Source organism: Engystomops pustulosus, chromosome 9, assembly GCF_040894005.1.
Source record: "Engystomops pustulosus chromosome 9, aEngPut4.maternal, whole genome shotgun sequence".
Taxonomy (NCBI): Eukaryota; Metazoa; Chordata; class Amphibia; order Anura; family Leptodactylidae; genus Engystomops; species Engystomops pustulosus.
The window spans coordinates 36,857,354-36,884,527 of record NC_092419.1 but is presented as its reverse complement, the minus strand read 5'-3'; the positions used below and the strand labels follow the sequence as shown (position 1 = coordinate 36,884,527).

Here is a 27,174-nt window from a genome sequence, read left to right as displayed (position 1 = left end):
ACAACTCATTTCTGGCATCGGCAGCTGCTGACTTCACACTTTACTTTATGGCCTATATAAACCATTGCTAGTTTAGCCAACATTTCTTTATTTGATTTTGCTTATGCTTCTGTGATACATGAAATGATATACAATATGCCGGAGCTTAGACGCCCGGTGGTAACGTGTCCTGAAACGCTTCACTGTGATTATGTACATATGAGGTCTACATCCACATAACTACATAACCGTCTGGTCTACTGCAGGCGTCCTTCCTCTAACCTCTGACCTGCTGCAGTATCAAGCATGAGACTTCAAACTTCAGGGCAACAATTTAAAGAGAACCTGTCATCTGACCCCACATCCCTTATACACGCTTAGTACCTTTTAGATGTCTTTATACGTGTTCCGCTAATTACACTATCCATTAGGATTAGAGCCAGCATTAAAGCCTTTTATTAATCCCCTCTGTTACTAAAGAGCGGAAAAGCTCCAGCATACAGTCAGGTTATCCCACCTCTGATGTTGACACTGCTGTCCCTCTGGAATGAGGGAGTTGAGGGAGGCTATGGCTGTGTGTGACCCACTGTAGAGAATTCCTGAGGGAGTTGAGAGAGGCATTGACTGTGTGTGACTCGCTGAAGAGAAATCAATTCCCTCATTACCCTCTCCCTCAGGATACACAGTGGGACACATTTACTTACCTGTCCCGTCACGATCCCCGCCTGCGTTGTCCGATGAGGATTCGGGTCTGCCACGATTCACTAAGATCTTGCGCACGATATCCTGCATGTGTCTCTTCCCCCGCTGAGGTCCGCCGGAGTTCACTTTCTTCTTCCCGGTGCATGTGATGATCTTGTGACACAATTTGCTTTTTAAATTCCTCGGTTTGTCCGAATCAGTCGGGCTGTCCGACGTCCACGCCCATCCCCGCCCGATTTGTGTCTCATGCAAACCGGCGCCGATGCGACACAATCTGATCGAGTGCGCCAAAAACCCAGGGCAATTCAGGGCAAATCTGAAAAAAAATCAGGATACCCAACGAAAATGCGGCGTTCGGACCCTTAGTAAATGTACCCCAGTGTTTTTCTCAACACCCTCATCCCCCCCCCCCCCACTCATCTGGGTTAGCAGTGTCAGCAGCAGTAGCCTGACCTCCATGGATAAAGCTATTAGTCAAACATGTATAAGGATATCTAAAAGATACTGGAGCTTATTTACTAAGGGTCCCGCGGCCGCATCTTCGTCAGGTTTTCCGACTTTTTGGAAAATTGTGGTTTGGGTGGCGGGTGGCTGTTGAGAGGCTCCTTTTAAATTACTGTCCTTATGTCAGGGGTTTTCCTCAATTATAATATGAGATGGGTGATCAATATCAGCGGACCAGCACTGCCGATCAATCCGCAGCTCCCGACCCATGTAGAAATGAGTCAGAGGTCCAGCTCTATGTAGTGACTAATGCCAAGAAATGTAGTTCAGCTCATATACGCTTGAGCTGGACTTCCGGCTCCAGTCTTGGAGGGAGGGGTCCCCATTGTCGTACTCTCACTAGATCCGATATTGGTGACCTGGTTGGTGGCACCCAGGCTTCTTCGTCTTAATGTAGGTGCTGTAGGAGTAAATCAGTAGATAACATAATGTTGCAAAGTATTTGATATTAGTTTTTTTTTTCCCTTGCCCAGTGAGATCCGTGCTCTCCGTGTTGTTAGTCGCATATAACTATGGCTATTCTGTCATTTGGACATACGGTAAATGTGGCATCTCACTTGTAGTGATGGTCAGCAGGTCCTGTCTGACCAGTCTGACATGTTGTTAGGCCTGCAGGGCTTTTGTTATCTAGATGGACCAGTCGGGACTAAATGTACATTTTCTGCTACATTTTCGCTGAAAGTTATGTGAAAGTTATGACGTACACAAGTATCCAGATATTTCTGCACATGTCCACACACGTCCACATGGAGAGGCTGGGCATATCTCTTTAACAATGATGTCTAAGATGGAAGTAACCCTTTATCGTTTAGGCCCAGTGTTCTGATGCCAGTGAGTTTGGTCCTGTGTAATCCTCGGGGTTAATAACCCTGTTGTTCTCTCCTCCATAGGCGATTGTTGATACACCAACAAGTCCGGTAACAAGTGGCCTTCCTCTATTCTTTGTCATCACAGTCACCGCCATCAAACAGGTAAGCAACTGGAAACCAACCCGAAAACAGCAAGAATATCTCCAAGTGCTGGCTTTCTGGGCATTAACTCCAACAATGGACATAAAATGAGTTGTCCACAACCAGGGTTTTCTTGTTTATGGGCCCACGGGGTATAAAATGAATAAGCTCTTCTCTCCGGTGCTCAGGTCCAGTCATCATTGGTCTCTGACGTAGTGTTCACGGCACACATCCGCTAAAGCTGAAGCGGGTGCATGACGGGTGCCATTGTGCTGTTCTCGAGTGCCAGAGAGAGGGCCGAGTATAACTTGTTTGTTATTATACCCTCCTCAAATTCGTACACAAGAAAATCCTCACCTTGGCCAACCCCTTTAAATAGGTAATTACCTTTCACAAAACCAGGAGACTCTGATATACTTATATACCAGCCTGTGTGAAAGACAAAAATAAAGGCCGTATTGTTGTCCCTCTCAGAAACGTCGGCAGGGATCCCCATACATGCATGTTTGTGGCCATCTCTGTATATGGTCCAGATATGGATCCGGGACCAAGTCACTATGGCAGGTCCTGCTTCGGCCTGCACCCACCAGAAGGTTGGGGGTGGGGCATTTGGTTAAAAGGACCCACTCAATCCAATGAGCAGCCTCCTTGGACGTGGGGCACCACTTACAATTTTCCTGGAGACTTCTCTTCTTGTGCTGCGTCAGATGCCATGACCGTCCGGAACTTGTGTTTGGGTACAGGTCTGCAACCGGAAGTGTTGGAGGGTGATAAGTAGATGTTCTTTCTTTGTGTCTTGTCCTGGCTCCAAGGTCTATTCCATATTCATGCAAAACCCCTTTTAAGTTGACTTGTTGGAAGCAGTAAAAATGGAAAAGTAAAGATCTGGCCACTTTGTCAAGGGCAAAATTGTGAATTCTAGAAGAGAGAGAGGGCCAGAGTATTTTCAACATGGGCTTGTGAGGTGTCTATAGAGGTTAGTACCTACTGAAAGAGGTGCAAGGACCGACAAGTCATGTACATTTCAACATTTCATTTATAATCATGGAGAATAAAAGGGGCCATTTCAGCTCCTGGGTGACATATAATACCAACTGCACACATGGCCTTGTACATGAAGTGTCTTATATCATAACCTGCTGGTGTCTGTGCTGACCCCCTAAAGATCAAAATGTGGCCCAAGGATCAATGGAAGCCATGACCGGACAGACGAGTGATGGCTGGGTACCTATGTGGTACGTGCCCCGGGGGAGGCATGACATTAGGATACACAAAGGGAAATAGATATTATGGTTGTGTTTAATGTAAAATTGCTAATAATATGTAGCATGTATCTGCTCAGTGCTGAATAATTCTTTGTTGGAAGTAATTCCATGGAATCTTCCTGTGTGAGTATATTACATTGTTTCCTTCAGGGCTATGAAGACTGGCTCCGACATCGAGCGGATAATGAAGTCAATAAAAGCACAGTGTACATTATTGAAAACTCCAAGCGAGTCAAGAAGGAGAGCGAGAAGATCAAGGTATTCATTATCGGCTCTTGATTTTTTTTTTCTAATTTATTGTCTGATGCAGATTAGTGCTGTCTTAATGGGAATGTGTCACCAGAAAATGATCCAGTATAACAATATAAAAACACAGCAATATTGACAATACCATCATCTACTGATAACAATAGATTGTCACAGCTTATCTCCTCCCTCTATATAGATAACACTGACCCATAATTACATCACTACTGACAATAGATGTCACAGCTTATCTCCTCCCCCTCCCTGTACAATGTCCTCTATATAGATAGCACTGACCCATCATTACATCACTACTGACAATAGATGATGTCACAGCTTATCTCCTCCCCCTCCCTGTACAATGTCCTCTATATAGATAGCACTGACCCATCATTACATCACTACTGACAATAGATGATGTCACAGCTTATCTCCTCCCCCTCCCTGTACAATGACCTCTATATAGATAACACTGACCCATCATTACATCACTACTGACAATAGATGATGTCACAGCTTATCTCCTCCCCCTCCCTGTACAATGTCCTCTATATAGATAGCACTGACCCATCATTACATCACTTCTGACAATAGATGATGTCACAGCTTATCTCCTCCACCTCCCTGTACAATGTCCTCTATATAGATAGCACTGACCCATCATTACATCACTTCTGACAATAGATGATGTCACAGCTTATCTCCTCCCCCTCCCTGTACAATGTCCTCTATATAGATAGCACTGACCCATCATTACATCACTACTGATAATAGATGATGTCACAGCTTATCTCCTCCCCCTCCCTGTACAATGACCTCTATATAGATAACACTGACCCATCATTACATTACTACTGACAATAGATGATGTCACAGCTTATCTCCTCCCCCTCCCTGTACAATGACCTCTATATAGATAACACTGACCCATAATTACATCACTACTGACAATAGATGACGTCACAGCTTATCTCCTCCTCCTCCCTGTACAATGACTTCTATATAGATAACACTGACCCATCATTACATCACTACTGACAATAGATGACGTCACAGCTTACCTCCTCCTCCCTGTACAATGACCTCTATATAGATAACACTGACCCATCATTACATCACTACTGACAATAGATGATGTCACAGCTTATCTCCTCCCCCTCCCTGTACAATGTCCTCTATATAGATAGCACTGACCCATAATTACATCACTACTGACAATAGATGACGTCACAGCTTATCTCCTCCTCCTCCCTGTACAATGACTTCTATAGAGATAACACTGACCCATCATTACATCACTACTGACAATAGATGACGTCACAGCTTATCTCCTCCTCCCTGTACAATGACCTCTATATAGATAACACTGACCCATCATTACATCACTACTGACAATAGATGATGTCACAGCTTATCTCCTCCCCCTCCCTGTACAATGACTTCTATATAGATAACACTGACCCATCATTACATCACTACTGACAATAGATGACGTCACAGCTTATCTCCTCCTCCTCCCTGTACAATGACCTCTATATAGATAACACTGACCCATAATTACATCACTACTGACAATAGATGACGTCACAGCTTACCTCCTCCTCCCTGTACAATGACCTCTATATAGATAACACTGACCCATCATTACATCACTACTGACAATAGATGATGTCACAGCTTATCTCCTCCCCCTCCCTGTACAATGTCCTCTATATAGATAGCACTGACCCATAATTACATCACTACTGACAATAGATGACGTCACAGCTTATCTCCTCCTCCTCCCTGTACAATGACTTCTATATAGATAACACTGACCCATCATTACATCACTACTGACAATAGATGACGTCACAGCTTATCTCCTCCCCCTCCCTGTACAATGTCCTCTATATAGATAGCACTGACCCATAATTACATCACTACTGACAATAGATGACGTCACAGCTTATCTCCTCCTCCTCCCTGTACAATGACTTCTATATAGATAACACTGACCCATCATTACATCACTACTGACAATAGATGACGTCACAGCTTATCTCCTCCTCCCTGTACAATGACCTCTATATAGATAACACTGACCCATCATTACATCACTACTGACAATAGATGTCACAGATTATACAGATGTTCTCCTTGTCATATAGTATACACAACTGTAAGTTTTTAAAGTTAAAATGAAAAATAATACAAGTAAGATAAGATTGTTGAAAGTTACATAAATAAGTTTATTTTCCCTTTTGTTTTAATAATGTATTTCATGTTCATGTATTATTCAGCATTTTATCAGACTTTCTTCGCTCTGAGTGTTACCGGCTATAAAATTCTGAGAGGGCAATTTTCTGCTGTCACAATCTATGTCAGTTCTGCTTTGGGGATATGAGTCTTCACCAAATTCAGATTAACTTTTTTCCCCTTGTGAGATATTAAACCATGACTATACAGAATATAATAGACTCGGCCGCAATGAAATAATTTTATGTGAGGAGTACAAGATCGTTTAAGAGGCTAAAATGTAGATTACATAAAATGTGTCCTTGGTGATGGACACTTGATGAGAATGGCTAATGAGATGTCTATGGGCATGTCTTAAAGGGGACCTGTCCCTGACTTTTACTGCACCAAACTATAAGCCTCTTCAGGTAGGGTATAATATATCATTGGGCAATGCGCACACTATTCTCTATGGGGATCCAGAAAAAGGGCTCCTGATGACAGGTTCCCTTTTAATAAATCTTCTGCTATGTCTTCATGTTCCTTTATCTCTAGTTCTGTAGCTCTCAGAACCACAGGCCTCATAGGATTTGAGTGATGAGATTCTCTTCTTTCACATGATACCATCATGTGTCCCTGCGCAGTCTAATTAATGCTGAGTGTAAAAACTCACTTTTAAGAGGGGGGGCAGTGACATCCACTTGTCACATTTCAGAGACAAACCTGGAGCAGTGATATGTCCTCTTTAGGCTGGGACCACTAATGGAGACTTGCATTTATAGCATAGAGGATGGGATTTTAAAGGGAACCTGTCAGCAGCTTTTACCCCACTAAACTAGCAGCACTATGCAGGTAGGGTATGAAGTGCTAGAAATTTAGTTATGTAAACGCTGGTGAGAAGATTCCTTTATTAAGCGATGTGAGAAATTTGGTAAAAATTGTAGTAACAAATGACAGGCTACAATTCAGTGGGTTTTAGACCCGCATCATGTGAGTGTATTCTGGAGATTTTAATCTACATAAGATTTTAAGTGTGTGATGGTCTAAAGAGAAAACTACGGGCTGTCCAGATCTGGTATTTGCTGTGACATTTCCACTTTCGGCTCACCCTGTGTGACCCCAACCTTAAAAATGTGACTGTAGGCAGTAGCCTCCAGAGATCTTCATGAGAGCAGTCGTACATGTCTCCACTGCGAGAGGGAGGATTGGGAAAGGGCTTAGGGGCAGCATTCAGCTTGGACATTAATATTTTTATCCCTCTAAAGGTGGGTGACATTGTAGAAGTGAGAGATGACGAGACCTTCCCGTGTGACCTTATCCTACTGTCCTCCAGCTGCGGAGATGGGACCTGCACAGTCACTACTGCAAGTCTTGATGGAGAGTCCAACTTCAAGGTTATTACAGATACTACATTGCACTTACACCTACTATTTGTTGTCATATATAATTCTTTGGTTGTCTAATTTTGTGGGTAGTATATAGAACCTGAAAAACCAGCTTTTATTACCAATATTGCTGCTGAAAGTTTGTTCAGTCGTAGGGCCTGTAGTTCACAGTATCAGTACATGTGTTGAAAGGATGTCATTATATCATAAGTGTGACGGGTGCGGGTCCTACTTTTGGGTCTGACACCACATTCCATGGTTTACCCTGCCTGCACTGAAGTCCAATCCAGAAATCCACAAATACAATGAAATCTGATCGCACCATTATCCACATCTTACAAATTACATAATACAGATACTTCATCATCCACTTCTAGTAAAGTTATGGACACAATGTTACTCACTTTTCCCCTGTGTCCATAAATCCCAAACGCCAAATTTGACTGATGGTGGGGACGGTAAACAGCGGCGGCAGTCTCGGGGATTCCTTTCAGAGATTGGTATGGATTCCTGATTCTAGAACCTACTTTTATAAGACGTTAATGGCAAATCCTTAAAAAATGTTTGTCAAATGGGAGAGATTAGGGGGAACCCAGTTTAACCCAATACCTCCAGTGCCCTTAGGTAGGGTTTGAAATGTCCTTTTACGAGTTCTATCTTTTCCAAAAATGTGAAAATGAGCAGAGAACAGTTTTATTTTCCAGAGATGAGTCATGTCTAGAGGCTTCCTGGGGAATATCACTTCAAACTCTTCTATCTTTGGTTCTATAGGATCTACAAATTGGGTGTCATATTAAAGAAAAAAATTTCATATTTCGGATTACCTCAGGCTTGTAATTCACTAGAAATGCAATCCATTTTTTAACTGCCTGTATTTCTGGTTCTGTAGATCACAGAACCACAGGCTTGATCCAAAATATGATATTCTGTTATTTAACATACCAGAAGCATGTTTCTATAGATCTGAAGATGGAGACTTCTGAAATGACACTCCCTCTAAGCCTTTAAACTTGATTCATCTCGGGTAAATATGACTTCTTTTTTTTTTATGCTCATTTTCACATAACTTTGGAGGAGATTTTTTTCTATAGCTAAATGGTTGATATTTTACGTAAAAGAGGGAATCTATGAAGGACATTTCATATCTGACCTAAGGAAGGCTTGTATTTTAATGTGGTAAAAGCTGGTGACAGGTTCCCTTTAAAGCTCTGCAACAGTTTGGGAGAAAAGCCTTTCCCGTAAAGAGGTCCGGGAGTTTACTGTCGGCTCAGTCGGGTCCATCAGTTCTGCAGAGCGTCACACTGCAGCTGGCCGTAGCAGGACACTTTTATTGGAAATGGAGGGAACTTGGCACGGAGAATACTTTGGATCTCTGGACGTCTCTATAAATAGGGTGGAAGATTAGTGTCCGATTCTAGCACCGCTGGTAATTAATGACGGAGATTTAATATAGGCCGTGAAGTCTGAGGTTTCTCCCCTCTTCCAGACATATATGATTGTTATGTACAGGCTCTTACTTGCCTTTTATCTTTCAGACATATTTTGCTGTGCGGGAGACGTCCGGTTTGTGCAGCGTTGAAGCAATGGACAGCCTATCCGCCACTATTGAATGTGAACAGCCCCAGTCTGACCTCTACAAGTAAGTGGCACTTATCATCTGAGCAGACAGGAACCTACCACTTCACAAGGATGGATTTCCATCTAGAGAGTGTTCTGTACCAAAGCAACAGCTTCACATCCTGAATATAAAATGTGTGGTGTCCGGATGGCACCTTATTGTCTGAAAATTAAGGAGAGGTTTCACAGATGAAACCAAATATTGTTAATACTTAGCAAAACTTTCACTAAAGGAAATACTTCCACGTTACTTGACGTGTTTTTGAAATCACCCAATTATCTATACACATGCCCCTCCAGGATCGTCGTGTCCTATCTGTGTGTCAAAAACACATTTCTTTCCATTTTCCATGTAAATGTCTATATTAATGGAAATTCTAATATCCTGCAGGAAAAAGGGGAATTTGTTTCACTTTCTGGTTTGAATTGGTAAATAAAAGTGTACGTAATATAACCCCTCTAAAGAGAACCTAACTGGGACAGAAAACCACCCACAGGTTCTTATGGACCAGCGGTTTATTCTTCCAGCGGTCCAATACATAGGCTGACGTCGGTAAATCACTGCACAGGAGCTTGGAGCACCAAAGAGATGTTACATGCATCTTCCAGATATATGTATGCAGTTTTTTCCAGGAGTAATAACAGAGGAATGATGCACCACAAATAATTTTTTTCCTGTGAGACTTATTGGGAAAGATCCTCTAGAAGTCCCTATTTCTACAATATTGCTCTTAGCCTTGGGCAGTGTACTGAGCCATAGTCTTCTATGGGAAAAGTTTGATGATATCTCACATTTCCGTGTATTTCTGCTCCTGCGCTGCTTTCCAGTGCTGAATCATTAGTCATCAAGATTTTTTTTTTTCCTTAAGAAATTGCTAGACTGTAGCCTCAAGCCTTTAATTAAGGATCCTGTCTTAATTAAAATAACTAGAGCATTCAATTAAACTGTTTTGGGGATTTTTTAATTACACAATCTTCTGATTTTCTGACGGTTTCAAGTGCAGGGTTTAAGGCTTAGCTTCCGGAGACCTCGCAGCCGCAGAAATGTGATGAATTCTTTCTCCAAGGTCACAACTACACATTTACTGAAACTTCCTGAATAAGCCTCATTCTCCTTAATACCACGACTGAGCGTAAACAAATCAGCGCAGATTGTCTGGGAGTTGTGATTATCCGGAGCGCCTTCTGTGGGAAACATTGCCCGGCTCTTTATCCAATGACTGTATCCTTGTGGGGATCAGTATAACGGAGGATTAGCTCACAGGCTTCAATATGAACCTTAGGAGGAGTTACCCATTAAAGTAGTCCCTATTACTTTCTGTTAAAGAAGAGCTAATAATAATAATATTAATTCTTTATTTATATAGCGCGCACAGATTACGCAGCGCTGCACAATCTAAACAACCTAACAGTATGTTTTGGAGTGTGGGAGGAAACCGGAGGACCCGGAGGAAACCCATGCAAACACGGAGAGAACATACAACTCTTTGCAGATGTTGACCTGGGTGGGATTCGAACCCAGGACCCCAGTGCTACCCACTCAGCCACCGTGCCGCTAAAAGAATGGTACAAAGTTTGCAAATTTTCAACAGGATAGGGGATAGCAAGCTGATCAGTGAGTGTCCAACTACTGGGACCCCCATCATTCATAAGAACCGGACCCCACAGCAATCTGCAGAATAGGGGTCCAGTTCTCCCAAATGGGTGCGTGCACATTCAATAGTAGAGAGTGTCCGAAATTTGTGTACACAGTGCTAGCCATCTCCAGTACTCTTATTCACTGTCTGAGTGAGTGCTGTATTCTTATATAATGTAATAATTTAGCTTCTGGTTCATCCATGCTGGATTCTGATGGTAGATTCCTTTAAATATAGTAAGATAGTAAAAGACAAAGACCTGTATTGTTGTATTCTGCAATTCCCAACACCCCCTGCTGTTGAAATAAGTGGATCCATGCACCCATTAGTGAGAACCGGACCCCCATTCTCCTGTTTTAATGATTAGTGGTGGTCCCATCAGTTCTGCCCTCCCTGCTCTATCCTGTAAATAAGGGATAACTTGCAAACTTCGTAAAACCCATTTAACAAAATCCTAATACAGCGTGTCTTTAGTTTCCCATAGGGTTCCAGGTAAGGAATTGTAGCTTCCATTATGATTTTGTTATTTATGGCATAAAATATTGGGAAGATTATTTTTCCCATTATAACAAGCGGAAGCCTTAGAAGACAGATGTGAACTCTGTCTTAGCTGAATGTGCCCCCACCTGACATGGCTGCAGCAGTGATCTCATGTCAGCAGCTTCACTCCTCCAGCACCATGAGATGACATCAGGGCCATCTGCATAGGGGTTTCCCTAAGTGGTGGCCTATTGTTAGGATGAGCTGTCAGTACCCGCAGGCTATGAATGGGATGAAACAGCAGGGCCCGCAGCTTGGCCTGTAGTGGTAGATAACGTGTAGATGGAAAAATCCAAGCAAGCAATGAAGAGGCTGCGGCACCGTCCTTTCAATCTTCACCAATCTGATACTCCAACCACAGACCATCCATATACTTCCCATTTAAACTGTATATACAGTCAGTGGACGCCTTGAAGTCATTAGCAGGTGCATGCAGTGAACTGCACATCCCATAACACAATGACTGATAAGGTAGTACACAGGACGTGAGACATAACAAGTATAAAGGGCACAGTACAAGACACAATGTGCCGTGTAACACCAGGAGGAGGGGACAGATATATTCTCCTATACTACACAATATTATCTACTATGTGCTCAGCCTGCATCATACAATCATATTATACTATAATAAAGTGAAACCCCTTGGGACAGAATTTAGAAAATTGGTATTTTCTGAAAAATTGTCTGCCTATCGGGTAGATTATAATGGAGAAAAAAAGGGTCTTTTAGGTCAGGGTCTTGACAGAGGCATGATCTTCTAGATTTATCATTCCAGACCACAAAGTCTCTGTGTATCCAGTAACTTGGTGTCTCTTATTGTAGATTGGGATGTAATTTAGGCTTTTATTTTTTTTTTTTAAGGTTTGTTGGCCGCATGAACATACACACTAACCAGGAGGTGAAGGCCAGGTATAAAACGTGATATATTTCTGGGGGTGTTAGAGTGGCATTTACATTTTCTTATTCCTCTTGGATTCATTTATTTTATGTTTTCTTCTTAGATTTTAAATTGTGATTTTATTTTTTTTAATTTTGTTATTTTACTTACATTTTTTTCTGTGTACAAGTTAACACATTAAGGGGAGAAAGTTAATTACATTTTAGTTGTTTTAACTTTCTTTTCTTTAGGTCTTTGGGTCCAGAAAATTTGCTGCTAAAAGGAGCCACATTAAAAAATACAAAGCAAATTTATGGTAAATATTAGAATTTGATACATTTTACAGTCGTTTTTTAACCCCTTGCCGGAAGCTGCCATTTTTGGGAGATTATCACTAACCATGACTAGTGATGAATGCACCCGTTGCAATTCTAGTTTATTCTTAGCTAAGGAAGCTATTTCGGGTAACGCCTGCGATGAGTGCCACCAGCGAAGATGTGCTACCCATGACTTTATTGGCGTGTAATGATCTGTCTCCATTACAGCCTGGAGACTATATATTTATGAAGATCCGTAATAGTGCGCCTGTGGCACACTGTTACAGATCAATAGCTGAACTCCTACCAATGGTAGGAGCGATCAGACCCCTAGTGGTACAATCAAAAGGCCATACAGTCGCAAAAATGGTAGTCATAAAAAATATCTCAACCTGCAAAAAAAAAATGACCTTGCACAGCTTCATACACCAAAGCTTGAAAGATTTATTGGCATCAGAACATGGTGAAAAAGTTTACCGGTAAATCAAAAAAAGGTTTAATCCAAAGCCTACCAAAACCTATAGAAATTTGGTTTACTTATCAGCGCACAACAAGGCAGGAGTCATGTGGAAGCGCACAATAAAATGATGCAAGTGTGTTTTATTTCACCGCTTGTGACATTTTTCTCCCGCTTTCCAGTACTCGGCATGGAATAACAGATAGTGTTGCCAGGGTGTACAATTTGTTAAGCAGAAAACTGCTCTGTACACGGAAAAATAAAAGTTATGGATTTATTTAAAGAAGAGGAAACAAAAGATGTAAATGCAAAAACGAAAAAGAGCATCGTCGGGAAGGGGTTAAAGAGACAAGGGTCTTTAAAAATAAGAAAAATGACAGCTAAAAAGTATGAAATCAAAGCTGTTGCGCCTGAGTAATGACGTGTGCTGGGTCACGCTGTGTGTTTGAGTTATTATAGACATGTCTGACTTCGCCTCTCATCTCCGCCTTGGCCCGGGTTCAGTGCTCTCTGCCTTCTGTGTTGTGCAGGTGTCGCAGTATATACCGGCATGGAGACCAAAATGGCTTTGAACTACCAAGGAAAGTCCCAGAAACGCTCTGCGGTGGAGAAGTGAGTATACACAGCACATCATCCGCTGCTGACGCCGCGCTTCTAGCTGGACAGATGAGCTTCCTGCGCACTTCTGTCATCACTGACAAGGACAAGGCTATTTCTTCCTTCAGATCTTTCAATACAATCATCAGGGAGAGACTCTAATTAAAGGATTTCCCTCCGTCTTGTTTATTAGCTTAATGACAAGCTGTACGGAGCAGTGTGGCGGCTTATGTGCTGGACTTTAGGGGGTGGGGGGTTTCTCTGGGTAATTGGGAGCTTTTTCTCCTATAATTATGCTACAAGGCTTTATTTAATGGGGATTTCTTCTAATTTGTCTTTTATGAATAAAGGGTTAAGGGGAGCTAAAGGTTTAAAGGGAGTAGTTTTGACCATACATAGCTGAAGATAGTAGATAGTGTCAGCAGGACTGTGAAAAAGGCATTTCTATTCCAGGATTGTAGCTGTACTTGGAACATTCTTGTGCACTAGTGTGTGAGATCTCTTCACGGAACACAGCAAAGCTCCTGGAGCAGGGGGGAGGCTGAGTCTCCTCACACTGCTGCGTTCTTTGATCTCTGCTCGGAGTAAGAATAGTAACTAGTTTCTGGCTATAATAATAATAAATCTTGATATAGGGCTTTCTTATTCTGCAGCGCTTTACTGATATGTGTAATGCAGAGATCAAAGAACACAGCAGTGTGAGGACAGTCCGTCCAGTGCTTCTCCAGGGGAAATGAGCTGTGCTGAACAGTGTTCATTTAAGGTGTCAGCAGTCGGGTATCAAATATACAATTCTATCATCTTTGACTCTGATTTCCGACCATGTCCTAAAATGGCCAGTGTAGTGCTGTATTCAGGGAAGAGATATAAATCCAATTCTCACAGTACTGCTGCTACTAACAATGAACTCTATATGGAAAAATTCTGCTGCTAGATTCCCTTTTTGAGTCATTTCAAGCCATTAAAGTGATTTGAAGAATATGAAGTGTAGGAGAATGTGCACTGGGGGAGGTGGAGTAGATTAATTTTTGGGAGCCCACAGTTAAGTGTCCTGTTCTAATTTGCTGTAGCACCTAACATTGGTTGAATGCAAGGCACATAGCTTTTGTGAATATCGCATAAAACCTTAGTCGTCCATATGTACATGTTCCCAAATCTGGCAAGGGATCCTCTATCATGAGTTTCTCTTAATATATCCTGGGATTTTATTTGGCCCAGGTCACTAAGGATACATTTACTTTACCCCTAGTCCCATTCAGCTGATACCATCATATTAGAATTTATGTCCTCTGCCCTACTTCATAACCCTACATTTATTCTTATTAGCCACCAATTACAGTACAGCACAGTAGTCCTTTACTATTCAGATATCTCTCTAACCTTTAGCCAAGAAGTTTCCAGGAGTAAATATTCCGTCACCCCGTGACTCATCCTAGTAATACTAGAGTCACACTAGAGTCATACGTGCTACTTCACAAGTTCACCTGTGAATGCTTTAAACTACATGGAGTCACATTTCTTCGCATTTCCTTTTTTTTTTATCCTGCAGATCCATAAATGCCTTTTTAATAGTCTATCTGTCCATCCTGGTCTCCAAAGCCTCCATCTGTACCACATTGAAATACGTATGGCAGAGTAATCCTGCCAATGATGAGCCCTGGTACAACGAGAAAACCCGCAAGGAAAAGGAGTCGTTTAAGGTATATGCTGCGTGCTTCTCTCAGAACATCAGTATTTATATACTCTCTCAAGGACCTGCTTGAAATACGGCTTTCCCAGTCATGTGAGGATACAGTGTAGGCTGATGCTTATCCCTGGAATTCAAGAGCGATACAAATCTTGCAGAATAAACCCTCCCCCAGGTGGACTCCACATAAATCTTGCATGTAAACGGGTCCATGTTTCCCACTGGAAAACCAGTGTCACTAAAAGAAAGAAGTGGGATAGGAGACAAGTCCTCGTTAAAGGGGTTGTATACATTTTTGTTTAAAGTTATTCCCCTAAAGGTAGGGAATACCAAGCTGATTGCTGGGATTCCAGTATTTATGAAAAGAGAGTTCCCCTTCTTGCTAATGAATTCACCTGAAAGTGCCGAAAGTTGCAGAATGTCCTCCGATTATTTATAACTGTGAATGTTACATTTCAGAAATTAGGGAAATCTGAATTGGATCCCACTCATTGCTGCAGTGTTGAATTATGTGGTTAACTAAAGCTCCAGCTAAGAAGAGAGAAGTGGTGTATATATTTCAGGGGTTTCAGCATTTCAGAAATAACCACCAAAATGAATTGCTGCACTAAAACAATTAAGCTACACTGCTGCACATCCACAGCCCTGCTTAATTACTGCATGACTGCAACTCTTCTTCACCACTGCACATCCACAACTCAGCTTTATCGCTGCATCATGCTTTATCATGTGTTTTCTGCGAACATGTGGCACAGCACAATAATTTGTATTTTTCTTTTGGTTCTAGATATTGAAGATTTTTACAGATTTCCTTTCCTTCATGGTTCTATTCAACTTCATCATCCCCGTGTCCATGTATGTCACGGTGGAAATGCAAAAGTTCCTTGGGTCTTTCTTCATTTCGTGGGATAAGGAGATGTACGATGAGGAAATAAAAGAGGGAGCGCTGGTCAACACTTCCGACCTGAATGAGGAGCTGGGGCAGGTAGGCAGGCGTTATGGAGATCGGATAAGCTATAAAGCACTCATATGAAATACTCATTGTTATGTCTCTTAGAGCGATTGGACAATGTTGAAAAGTTAAAACCATGGTGACGGGTCTCAGTCTGAATAATGATCATCCACGTGCCACGACTCCTCCCCAGTATAATGATAATGATCCCAGTGGTTATGCCACCATCAAGTTGCTGTGTCATATTTTATCAGTGTGCCTAAAGGACCGCACCCTATGTGTTATATGGAAAGGGTTGGCTGAGATTAAATGCTCACTAGTATATGTATATGTCCACACTCACCATAAAGACTATACATTTGATAATAAGAAGGCAACTCCCAGCTTGGTATTTGTTTCTGTAGGTGGAGTATGTGTTCACGGATAAGACGGGCACGCTCACAGAAAACTCAATGGAGTTTATCGAATGCTGTATAGATGGCTACAAATACAAGGAGGCCGGAGATGGGCTGACTGAAACCGATGGGCCTACTGGGATGTATGGAAAGGCCTCCAAGGTAATGTCCTTCTACACTGTGAGCCTATCTTGTATCACTGCCAATGTATTCATCTCTATGTGACCACCAAACACCCAAAACTCTGCAGCCCCACTATTAGAGCACCCCAATTTTCCCTTGGAGCCAATTACTAAGGTTAGACGACCCACCCATCAACATTTGATGACCCAGTAAAGATGCATGTTTTCTATGTTTCTAGGATAGGGAGGAACTCTTCCTCCGAGCGCTATGTCTGTGCCATACAGTCCAGATGAAAGAAGAGTGTCAGACGGATGGACCCATCGCACCATCAGAGAGCAAATGCTCTTACATATCCTCTTCTCCGGATGAAATCGCTTTAGTGACTGGAGCCAAAAAGTGAGCAGAAATGTATTTTGTATAAATTATTTGGTTGTTCGTTTGTATCTTCACTTCAATCACATATTTTGGATACAGCCCACCCCAATTACTCTGCTACTATATAACCAGGCCGACATCTTCACCCATTGTAGGGACAAATAAACATCTAGCGGCCAGATGTGAATAGCGATTTAGTGGAGGTTATAAGAGAAGCTCTACCTCTGCTCAAAATCTGTGACAACATAAAATGTAAAATTTTGTAATATTACCTTTTGTGATGTCATGCAGTCCCCATTTATATATTCATTTTGCTTTATAGAAACCATTGTGTCAAAAGTATCATATAGATTTGTGTTGTCTGCCATAGAAGGTCCATGTTCAGCCCTGTCAGATACATGTATGTTCTAAAAGATCTGAGGCGTCCCCATTATTGGTCACAAAGAGACTACTGACTGCATCACTGTGACTACTGACTGCATCACTGTGACTACCAACTACATTATTGTGACTGCTGGCTACCGGGGGGACTCCCTGTGACTGCTGGCTACCGGGGGGACTCCCTGTGACTGCTGGCTACCGGGGGGACTCCCTGTGACTGCTGGCTACCGGGGGGACTCCCTGTGACTGCCGGCTACCGGGGGGACTCCCTGTGACTGCCGGCTACCGGGGGGACTCCCTGTGACTGCCGGCTACCGGGGGGACTCCCTGTGACTGCCGGCTACCGGGGGGACTCCCTGTGACTGCCGGCTACCGGGGGGACTCCCTGTGACTGCCGGCTACCGGGGGGACTCCCTGTGACTGCCGGCTACCGGGGGGACTCCCTGTGACTGCCGGCTACCGGGGGGACTCCCTGTGACTGCCGGCTACCGCGGGGACTCCCTGTGACTGCCGGCTACCGCGGGGACTGCCGGCTACCGCGGGGACTCCCTGTGACTGCCGGCTACCGCGGGGACTCCCTGTGACTGCCGGCTACCGCGGGGACTCCCTGTGACTGCCGGCTACCGCGGGGACTCCCTGTGACTGCCGGCTACCGCGGGGACTCCCTGTGACTGCCGGCTACCGCGGGGACTCCCTGTGACTGCCGGCTACCGCGGGGACTCCCTGTGACTGCCGGCTACCGCGGGGACTCCCTGTGACTGCCGGCTACCGCGGGGACTCCCTGTGACTGCCGGCTACCGCGGGGACTCCCTGTGACTGCCGGCTACCGCGGGGACTCCCTGTGACTGCCGGCTACCGCGGGGACTCCCTGTGACTGCCGGCTACCGCGGGGACTCCCTGTGACTGCCAGTATCAAAGGGTAATGGTGTTAGGAAAAATGAACAGCACTGCTCTAGAGGACCTGACCATCTGTTATGTTTTGGAGGGGCTTTCCAGTTTATGGTTTTGGAATAGATTGGATGCCTTCCTTACTCCACTTACTCCTTTAAGACATAGTGCTATTAAGCATTGTTATGGTTACATTCTCATTTGTGAAGATACTGTTAGATATGGTACAGATAATTGTTTTTGTAGTCAAAATGTTCAGAGAAGTCAAGAAGAATCTGATATTCCTGCTCTATAACTTAAGAGCTTTTTACTTAAAAAGATAATTCATTCAAAATGTGGTGGTCATCTCCATGCCCGGCACACACAGATTTCTCATCGATGGCAGAAAATGAATTTGTTAGTAACATGTTCCCTCTGCTGACAGTGATGTGAAGTGTATGGCAGGAGGGTGTTGTTACAGTGCACGTCAGGCAGTGTAGCCGTGCTCTGTGTGTCATGTCTTCCAGGTGCCATTTATTGCCTCCTCCAGAAATGGTGCAGGTATCATGGACTGATGTCACTCATGTGCAGCACTTTATCAGCTTGTGTAAGGTGTGAAGAGCACATGCTTCCGCTTAGCACTGTCAGCAGTCCTCACAAGTGCTGTATCTGGAACAGCTGCTTTCACAATCCAGTACACAGATGCCCGCTCCCACCTCTGCTTACTGCAGTTCATGTGAGGAGACACATCAGGCTGCCAGTAATACATCCCAGTCCTCAGGGCTGGAGCTCCCTCTGCTGGTGACTTGGAAGAATACACTGTTTCCTGTAATGAATATAAATATGTTTGTGGCACTGTTATCAGAGCTGCTGGCATAAGTAAGGATGCTTACAGCATATGTTTTTATCTGAAATTTCCTTCACAATATCACGCACGTGGTTCACCATTGGCGCTCGTACAACTTCAATAGCTGTCAGCCGAGTGCTCGTTCAGAATCCTACATAACACATATGTGTTCTTTATCCCCGAGAGTGCACGTGTTCCCAATAGAAAGCAACACTGGATTAACCCAAACACAACACAGAATTGTATCTAGTTTTATATACCAAGTGGTCTAATGCTTGCAGCTTCCAGCACAACAGATCAGATGCAGAGTCAAAGCTGAATTCCCTATATGGTTTCTGATTTTTATGACTTGAGTTTAAAAAAAAAAAAAAGGATTATAGTTTAAGTTTTTCTTGCCAAAACCTTTCTTTGTCCTGATATGCGCTGAGACACTGTTATATTTCATGAATTCTTTTTGTACCCAGTAGAAGTTCTTACTCAGTCCAGGCTTTTCTACTGCCTTTATTACACCCCTATGTAGTGCTGACCCAAACATGCCCCTAGAAGAAGCCAGGTGCCATTGGCAGGACCCACCATGGGACATGAGGTCCGACTACAGACATGGAGACTGTTGCCACTCACAGTTCAGTCCAAAAATGCCGCTCCATGCACTGGGGAGATTTCCTGGAATGACTTGTATCACAGGACTGTAATCTATGGCGTGTCTGCTCAGCCCAGTCGTTAGAGGTTCGGGCCAGGAAATCCCCCTAGCACATGGAGTGAGTTATCCGATTGAACTTGCTTGTGGGCAACCTGTCTGACTGTAACATCCGGTACAAATATCAATAATATACAGTAATGGCGTATCATCAGACGCCCTGCCTTAGGCTCTCTGCACACAATTCTGTTTGGTCCATGCAAACAGACCCGACTTCTGGTTATTTCCCACACACTGAGCACAGTGCAGTGGATGGGAGTTCTTATATTGTACTGAAATATGATGCAAGGACTCTCTGTCTGCTGGCTGAGCAGCAGTTTGGCTGGCAAATAGGGAGTCCTTGCATCATATTTCTCTTTGATCTAAGGACCACTGTCCACTGCACCTTGCTCATGCTGTGAAGTCTGGCCAGCACATTTGTCTATTCCGTGGCCAGAGCACAAACATGGGCCTTACACTGACTATGTCTCTCCCTTGGATCTGCATTAAAAAGCCTCTGTTTTGGAGCAGTTTTGCCTATGATACAGCCTTATACAATGTGATTAGATTCTTTAACCTTGTATTGGCCTTGCGCTTTTCTCTATGAGCACACACTTCTCTTGTCACTCACCCAGGACAGTTATCCAGTTATATTCCGGAATCCTAAATTATTCTTCACTTCCATTGAGATTAGGACACCACAATACAATCCAAGGCTACATGCACACTGCCGTTGCCCGCACCGTAGCATGGCAGTGCCGGGGAGAGCGCTGCCCACCCCCGCCCCTCTCCATAGGGATATATGGGGCACGGCGTTGTATTCCGGCGAAAGATAGGACATGTCCGCATGTGTGCGGCACCGTACCGCTTCCGTTGGGCGCTGTCCGCCCATTGCCGTCTATGAGGGACGTATATCGGTCATATATGCATCCCCCATACTGCAGTGTGAATGTTGGCTAACAATTGTCTAATGTATCTCAGCGCCTAGACACAGATTATTCATAATGAAACAAAATAATGTATCATGTAAGGTAATAACCTCGGGATAACATAAAGATGGGTGCTCCCCGCACTTTTCTCTAGCTCTATGTGATGTCTGTCTCTATTTTTAGGTATGGATTTACATACATGGGAACTGAAAATGATTTCATGAGGGTGAAGAACCAGCAGAATGAGATGGAAGTGTAAGTGCATTATGTGCGGACACATAGCGAAGAATGGGAAGTGGAAATAAGTAGCATTCCCATCATCTTTAGTTGTATATTAAAATGTAAAATGGGATCCAAAATAAGCAAATCTTCCATTTCCCTATACCTATAACTTGAGTTGTGGTTATGTGAAAATGGATTTGTCAACCAATCAGAGCTCAGCTTTCATTTTACCACAGATGTATATAAATTTAAAGCTGAGCTCTGATTGGTTGCCATGAGCAACTATAACAGTTCTGCTCCCAGACACTTCAGATAAATTTTTTTTCTACTGTTTTCGTTTTCATCTTATTGTCTTTTCTGTTCCTAGGTACCAGCTTCTTCATGTGCTGAACTTTGACCCTGTGAGACGGAGAATGAGCGTGTTGGTCCGAACACACACCGGTAGGTATGGGGAAAACATGAACTTAAAGGAAGTCTACCACTAGGATCAGATAGTGTGTCCCCCTTCTGCCAGGATCCACTTTACTTTCAGATTCTTATGCCTTTGTTTTTACAAAAAAAAAAAAAAAAACGCTTTCAAAGTTATTCAACCACCTGACAACCTTTTTGAAAGAGGTGTGGAAAGGTGATCAGTATAAGGGTTTCCCCTGAAAAATTTTAAAAACCCAGCTGCTTTGCACCAAAAACAGCGCCACTCATGTCAGTAGGTTTTGAATGGTAAAACATCCCCACTCCTTTCACCCTTAAAGCGTAACTGTAAAGTTATAAAGAAAATCCTTCTCACTAGGGGTGAAGTGGGCAGAGACTGTCTGTCTGTATCTGCCCTCAAGCTGAGGCCAGTTAGCTTGCCCACAGATCCCATGATGCCTTGATGCATTAAATCCATTTAGTCTCCCACAAGTAAATCCACTGAACACCGCACAGTGCACAAACAGAATGTATATGATGACTAGCCTCACAGCTTTCATCACATGGATGGAGGAACATGTAATAAGTGGAAGGAATCATAAGTAAACCAGTTATGCATTTGCTGTGTGACCACTAAGGGTTAATAGCTTATCTGCACAGTGCACAAAGTGTCAGTACAAGGTGCAGGAGGGGAGCAGCATGAGGAGAGGAGAGAGACAGAAAGTTCTGTAGAATCACAGACTAGGAGGGACTGATAGGGAACAGGGGAGATCTTGTACCTCACTATTCTGTGCAGGAGACTTCTGTATCCACAGTTCTGAACACATCCAGCTCTGCTTCATACACTGAGAGAGCTCTGTCACATGACCTCCTCCTCTATGAGCAGGAAGCAGGAGCCCCTCCCCTCCCAGGAGTGAGTTTATACTATGGACTCCAGGGCCTATCTGCACAGGCAGAGGAAGCAGCCATTGCAGCACTCAGATAATTGGAGGGGAATAAAAGAACCCAAAGAAACTGGGATAAAAAATGCACAGTTTTAGGCTACATGCACACGATGTATGCACGGCGGGCACACATCGTTGCCGGGGGCTCACCCCCGCCGCTCTCCATAGAAATACACAGCGCACGGCGTGTATTCCATAGAAGATATTACATGTCCTATCTTTCTACGAGCTACGGGCGCCGTGAGGCCATTGCGATGTATGGGGGTCATATATATATATATACGTCCCCCATACGTTTGTGTGAATGTAGCCTTAAAGGGGTTCTCCGGTCACTATAGGTACTTTTTTTTTTTTTTAACTGACCAGTTCTTTTGCATATATTATAGTTACACACCCTTACCTCACCACCCTGGGCTGTATTCTTTGTGTTCCTTCACTTGTCACTTCACATCTCACTGCTGCAGCTGCATCACTCCAAGATGGCTGCCCCCATTGTGCTAAAAGATTACATCTCCCACAATCCCCCTGGTCAGCACAGCTTCTTTATACAGAGGAAGCTGCAGCCACACCCCACAGCAGGGAGCGGGGAGCTGACTGCACTTGCCTGATGGAGGGCAGAGAAAGTAAATAGGTTGTTTCTGTGGAAACTGTAAGTGTAGCAGGATCTAGCAGGGCACAGGAATGACTCTGATTTCATGAAAAGGGGGCGGAAGATTTAATGACGATGAATAAGTGCGGGGAGATAAGGTATAGTGAGGTCAATCTTTGTCACCGGAGAACCCCTTTAACAACCACTATTGGTATATTAACACTGTCGGGCTTACGGTCTTCAATTTTAATGTTTTAATCTTTGTTTTGTTTCAGGAAAAATATTCCTTTTTTGCAAAGGAGCGGACTCTTCGGTGTTTCATCGGGTGGCTCGGGACGAGGTGGAGCGCATTAAGGTTCATGTGGAGCAGAATGCATTGGTATGTTGGACATTGTATCATATCTGGATCATGTATGGGGAAACACAGCTGAGCACACATTCACAGAATCCATAGATTTTAATGTATATCTGTAGTCTTTACTTTTGTAGTATTTTTCCATTGGCAGCAACTAATATCTACATTGAGAAAAGCGCTAATCTCCTGCTGCTCCCAAGTCCCAGGACTACAGGGTTTCCCCACCTTCTGCAGATTGCATACTATGTAGACAGCAGTCAGTTTCCTGATACATGAGGCAGCTGAATAGGGCTGGTTTTAGTCAACACTCTTTACTGTGTTTATTTATATGTACCATATTTTTCGGACTATAAGGCGCACCGAATTATAAGGCGCACCATCGATAAATGCCTGCTTAAATGTCTAGGTTCATATATAAGGCGCATCGATTATGAGGCGCACCTGATTATAAGGATGAATGACCAGCAGGTGGCAGACCTGTGCACTGTTCAAGGCAGCTGTTGTCTGTAAATAGTGTTCATATATAAGGCGCACTGGACTATAAGGCGCACCTTTAATTTCTGAGAAAATCAAAGGATTTTTTGTGCGCCATTATAGTCCGATAAATACGATAGTTTCTCTAAAATGAATGCAAATTTGATTAATTTAGGCTAAATCTAACCTGCAAATCATCTAAGGTAACGGGGCGTTCCAAATCCTTTCATTTAAAACTTTGGAAAATATGTTACTATAGAAATATGTTTTTGTGTCCTACTTTTTTCCCCTGACTTAACTCTTAACAGATATCCCCTGGAAAGTCGAATCTCCTCAGAGAGCCAAGTAGCCAACCAAAATATTTTCTAGCAATGGGAAGAGTTAATTGTTGGTCTTATTTATTAATTTTTTTAATGTATGGAGCACATAAGGCTCACTACAGGAGAAAGAGTGAAAAAATTGCAGAGAGGCTTCTGTACTCCTACCATCCTAATGAAGCCTGGATTAACCTTGGATACGTACTCATAAATCCAGGCATTGTGACTGTGGTAATCTTCTTATATGTATTATCCACGGCCTCCCTTCTTTTAAAATCAACTTTTAAAATTACGCTAATGAGCCTGAAGGGCTCTGGGTGTGTTGCAGAAGCCCTCTGTGCTCGGGTTGCACAAGCTGTTGTTATACGGTGCAGCAGCAGATCTTAGTCTTTCCCTCCCCCGCCCTTCCTGTGATCTCAGCAGCAGGGAGCACACAGTGGGAGGAAAGAAATGCTCCATCAGAATTTAACAGCCTGTGAATCTGCAACACCGAGGGGCTCTGGTAACAACATGAGGTATTACCTTTTTTTTTTTTTTTTTTTAGTTTTTTTTTAGTTTTTACTAAAATACAAAATAAATATGGAATATTGAAAGAAAAATGGAAAGAAAAATCTTTAGTTTTGCTCTGGTAACCTTCTCATAGCCTTTCTGGCAGCATAATTTAAAAGTCACGGATGACAAATAAGAAGAATACCACAGTAATATCATAGTTTCAGGAATTGTCTATGCATGTGATTTCCTAATATAAGCTCTTGAAGTAGATAGATTTAAGATAAGGTTATTCTTCCGATTACATACTTTGACCGACCTCCTGTTTGTGGTGTTTTTAGGATGGATACCGAACTCTCTGTGTAGCATATAAAGAACTCAGCCAAGAGGAGTATGAGAAAATGAACAGGCAGCTGGAGGAGGCGAAGATTGCTTTACAGGACAGAGAAGAGAAGTTGGCGCGAGTATTTGATGACATAGAAGACGGCATGCACTTACTGGGAGCCACTGCTGTGGAGGACAGGTCAGTGATACATAACATACACTTATCATCTATGTTTAATTTATTCTTATAATAACCGGGGGCTGTCCTGTTGCACTAGTTGTCAGATAACTCCTGCTCTAAAGGAGCTTTTCATCTATGTTTAATTTATTCTCTAATTTAAGCTCTTAAGGAGCTTTTCATCTATGTTTCACCTGAGTTGAGGGAATCTGTCAGGTTAAACCCACACTAACTAACCATATCTTTTGAAAGCTGCTATTATACAGCAGTACAACTTATCCTTATGAAGGCAAAAAAAAGTAAAAGATGATCCGTCGGCACCAACAATAAAATGTAAATGTTTATTTCAAAAATATTTTAAAAAAAAAATAGAAAAAACAAGAGCTGTAAAGACCTGGTACAATAAAATATGTTTGTACAAGCACGCTAGAACTGAGATGAGTTTTCAAAGATATGTTTGGTTAGTGTTGGTTAGTTTGACAGGTTCCATTTAAAGCATCAGTTTCCCTTTGCTATCTCACATCCACATTGAAGGGCAACCAATGCCAGAATGGATCCCCTAGTTTTCTCTGGGATCTAGTTTGTCAAGGGCAGTAGGTATTGCGCAGTGACACACTAACAATGAAGATGCATTAATAAAAGCACTGTTTACAGCCATTTTTATTCTTCCATTTTTATTCTTGCTATACTACCCCCTGGGTGTAGCTGGAACACCATAAGGGTATCACTTCTGTTAAGCACCTTAATCTACATACATACCTACCGTGTGCACAAACGGGTCACGAACAGGGTGAAGCTTATGGGCAGTTTTGGAGGGGCAATCATATTGTTTGGTCTCAATGCATTGAGGGGCATTAAAGTGATATATGTGAACGTACCCTGTCAAGGACCTGCCGTCTCGTCAAAACTGGATCTATAGATTGACTTCTGAAAGTTGGATGAGTTGAGCCTTTAATATAAAATTATTAGTTATAGTAAAATTCCTCTACTATGGCGTCATTGGTGCCTGACTAGATTTACTAGATTATCATATATTTTGGATCATCAGGTATTGAAACATAAGCAATTTCACGCTATAGTATAGTAGTATACAGACAGTCCCCTACTTAAGAACACCCGACTTACAGACAATCCCTAGTTACAAACAGACCTCTGGTAATTGGTAATTTACTGTACTTTATCCCTAGGCTACAATGATGAGCTATAAAATTTATCAAATGTGTCTGAAATGAAGATTTATTGTTAATACTGGTTCTTATGACAACCCAACATTTTTAAAATCCAATTGGCACATAGAACATAGTATACAGTTCCGACTTACATACAAATTCAATTTAAGAACAAACCTACAGACCTTTATCTTGTATGTAACCCGGGGACTGCCTGTATAGTATTCATTTATTGTGTTTTTACCTATATATTGTTGTGAATGACTCTTCATTTTTGGGAAAATCCATAATTTCAAATAGTTCTGAGGTAGAGAAGCCCTAGGCAATAAAAGAATTTTTCCGTTTTGCACCGAATTGCCCCGGGATTTTGGCGTACGGGATTGGATTTTGGCGCATTGGCGCCGGCCTGCACGCAACAGAAGTCGGGGGGGCGTGGTCGCCGGACAACCCGACGGATTCGGACAAATCGCGGAATTTTGTGTCGCAAGATCAAGCACTCGCATGCACCAGGAAGAAGATGGTGAACTCGGCACCTCGGCACAGCAGCGACACAGGAAGGAACTCGGACGTAAGATCTTGGTGAATCCCGCTGGACCCGAATCCTCATCGGACAACACACCACGGGATCGCGACGGGACCGGGTAAGTAAATGTGCCCCAGTATCTTTAGTTCCTCTGTAATTTATGACGGGGGCACATAGATGTTTTTATATTGTCTCATTCTTACACTGCAGTAACCGTTATGTATGTTATGTATGAGTGTCCACAGCTAATGTGAATATGGGCCAATATTACTCCTTCCTTTCGCTCCTCCAGCACTTCTATATAAAGTATCATCCTCTTTCTATAAATGCTCCAGCTGTGCCGTTCTTGGCACTTATTGAAAAGCTGCAAATAGCACAGAAATCATATTTAGCATTAACCTCTCAGTGTCTCACATACACAAGTTCACAATGCATGTTTTCTAAAATGAAGCTCTGAATTTCTATAGCAATGTCACAACAAATACATACTGCATTATTAAATTACATTGTTTCTACCTTTTCAATCTTTTGGGTGTGACTCCTCTAATCCACAGTCCATCTTTGTCACTTCTCTACAAGCACCCCCTACTCTCAGATGAGGGGGCATGTCCCAGACTACTGTGTACACTTCTTCTTGGGTGAGCCAATCAGGAGCGA

The 27,174-nt window shown here is 42.9% G+C and overlaps 1 protein-coding gene across 6 annotated transcripts in view; it reads left to right on the top strand.

Moving 5' to 3' along the window:
• The window catches only part of ATP11C (ATPase phospholipid transporting 11C), an 82,634-nt gene that overhangs the window by 33,794 nt on the left and 21,666 nt on the right, over positions 1 to 27,174 (top strand). For all 6 annotated transcript variants that reach the window (XM_072123970.1, XM_072123974.1, XM_072123969.1 and 3 more), the window contains exons 4-18: positions 2,076 to 2,156; positions 3,551 to 3,658; positions 7,129 to 7,257; positions 8,784 to 8,887; positions 11,907 to 11,954; positions 12,174 to 12,238; positions 13,227 to 13,308; positions 14,843 to 14,993; positions 15,768 to 15,965; positions 16,337 to 16,489; positions 16,689 to 16,846; positions 20,709 to 20,780; positions 21,115 to 21,188; positions 22,964 to 23,067; positions 24,665 to 24,846. In XM_072123970.1, the coding sequence (XP_071980071.1) occupies positions 2,076 to 2,156; positions 3,551 to 3,658; positions 7,129 to 7,257; positions 8,784 to 8,887; positions 11,907 to 11,954; positions 12,174 to 12,238; positions 13,227 to 13,308; positions 14,843 to 14,993; positions 15,768 to 15,965; positions 16,337 to 16,489; positions 16,689 to 16,846; positions 20,709 to 20,780; positions 21,115 to 21,188; positions 22,964 to 23,067; positions 24,665 to 24,846 (1,709 nt within the window). The remainder of the gene's footprint in view (positions 1 to 2,075; positions 2,157 to 3,550; positions 3,659 to 7,128; positions 7,258 to 8,783; positions 8,888 to 11,906; positions 11,955 to 12,173; positions 12,239 to 13,226; positions 13,309 to 14,842; positions 14,994 to 15,767; positions 15,966 to 16,336; positions 16,490 to 16,688; positions 16,847 to 20,708; positions 20,781 to 21,114; positions 21,189 to 22,963; positions 23,068 to 24,664; positions 24,847 to 27,174) is intronic.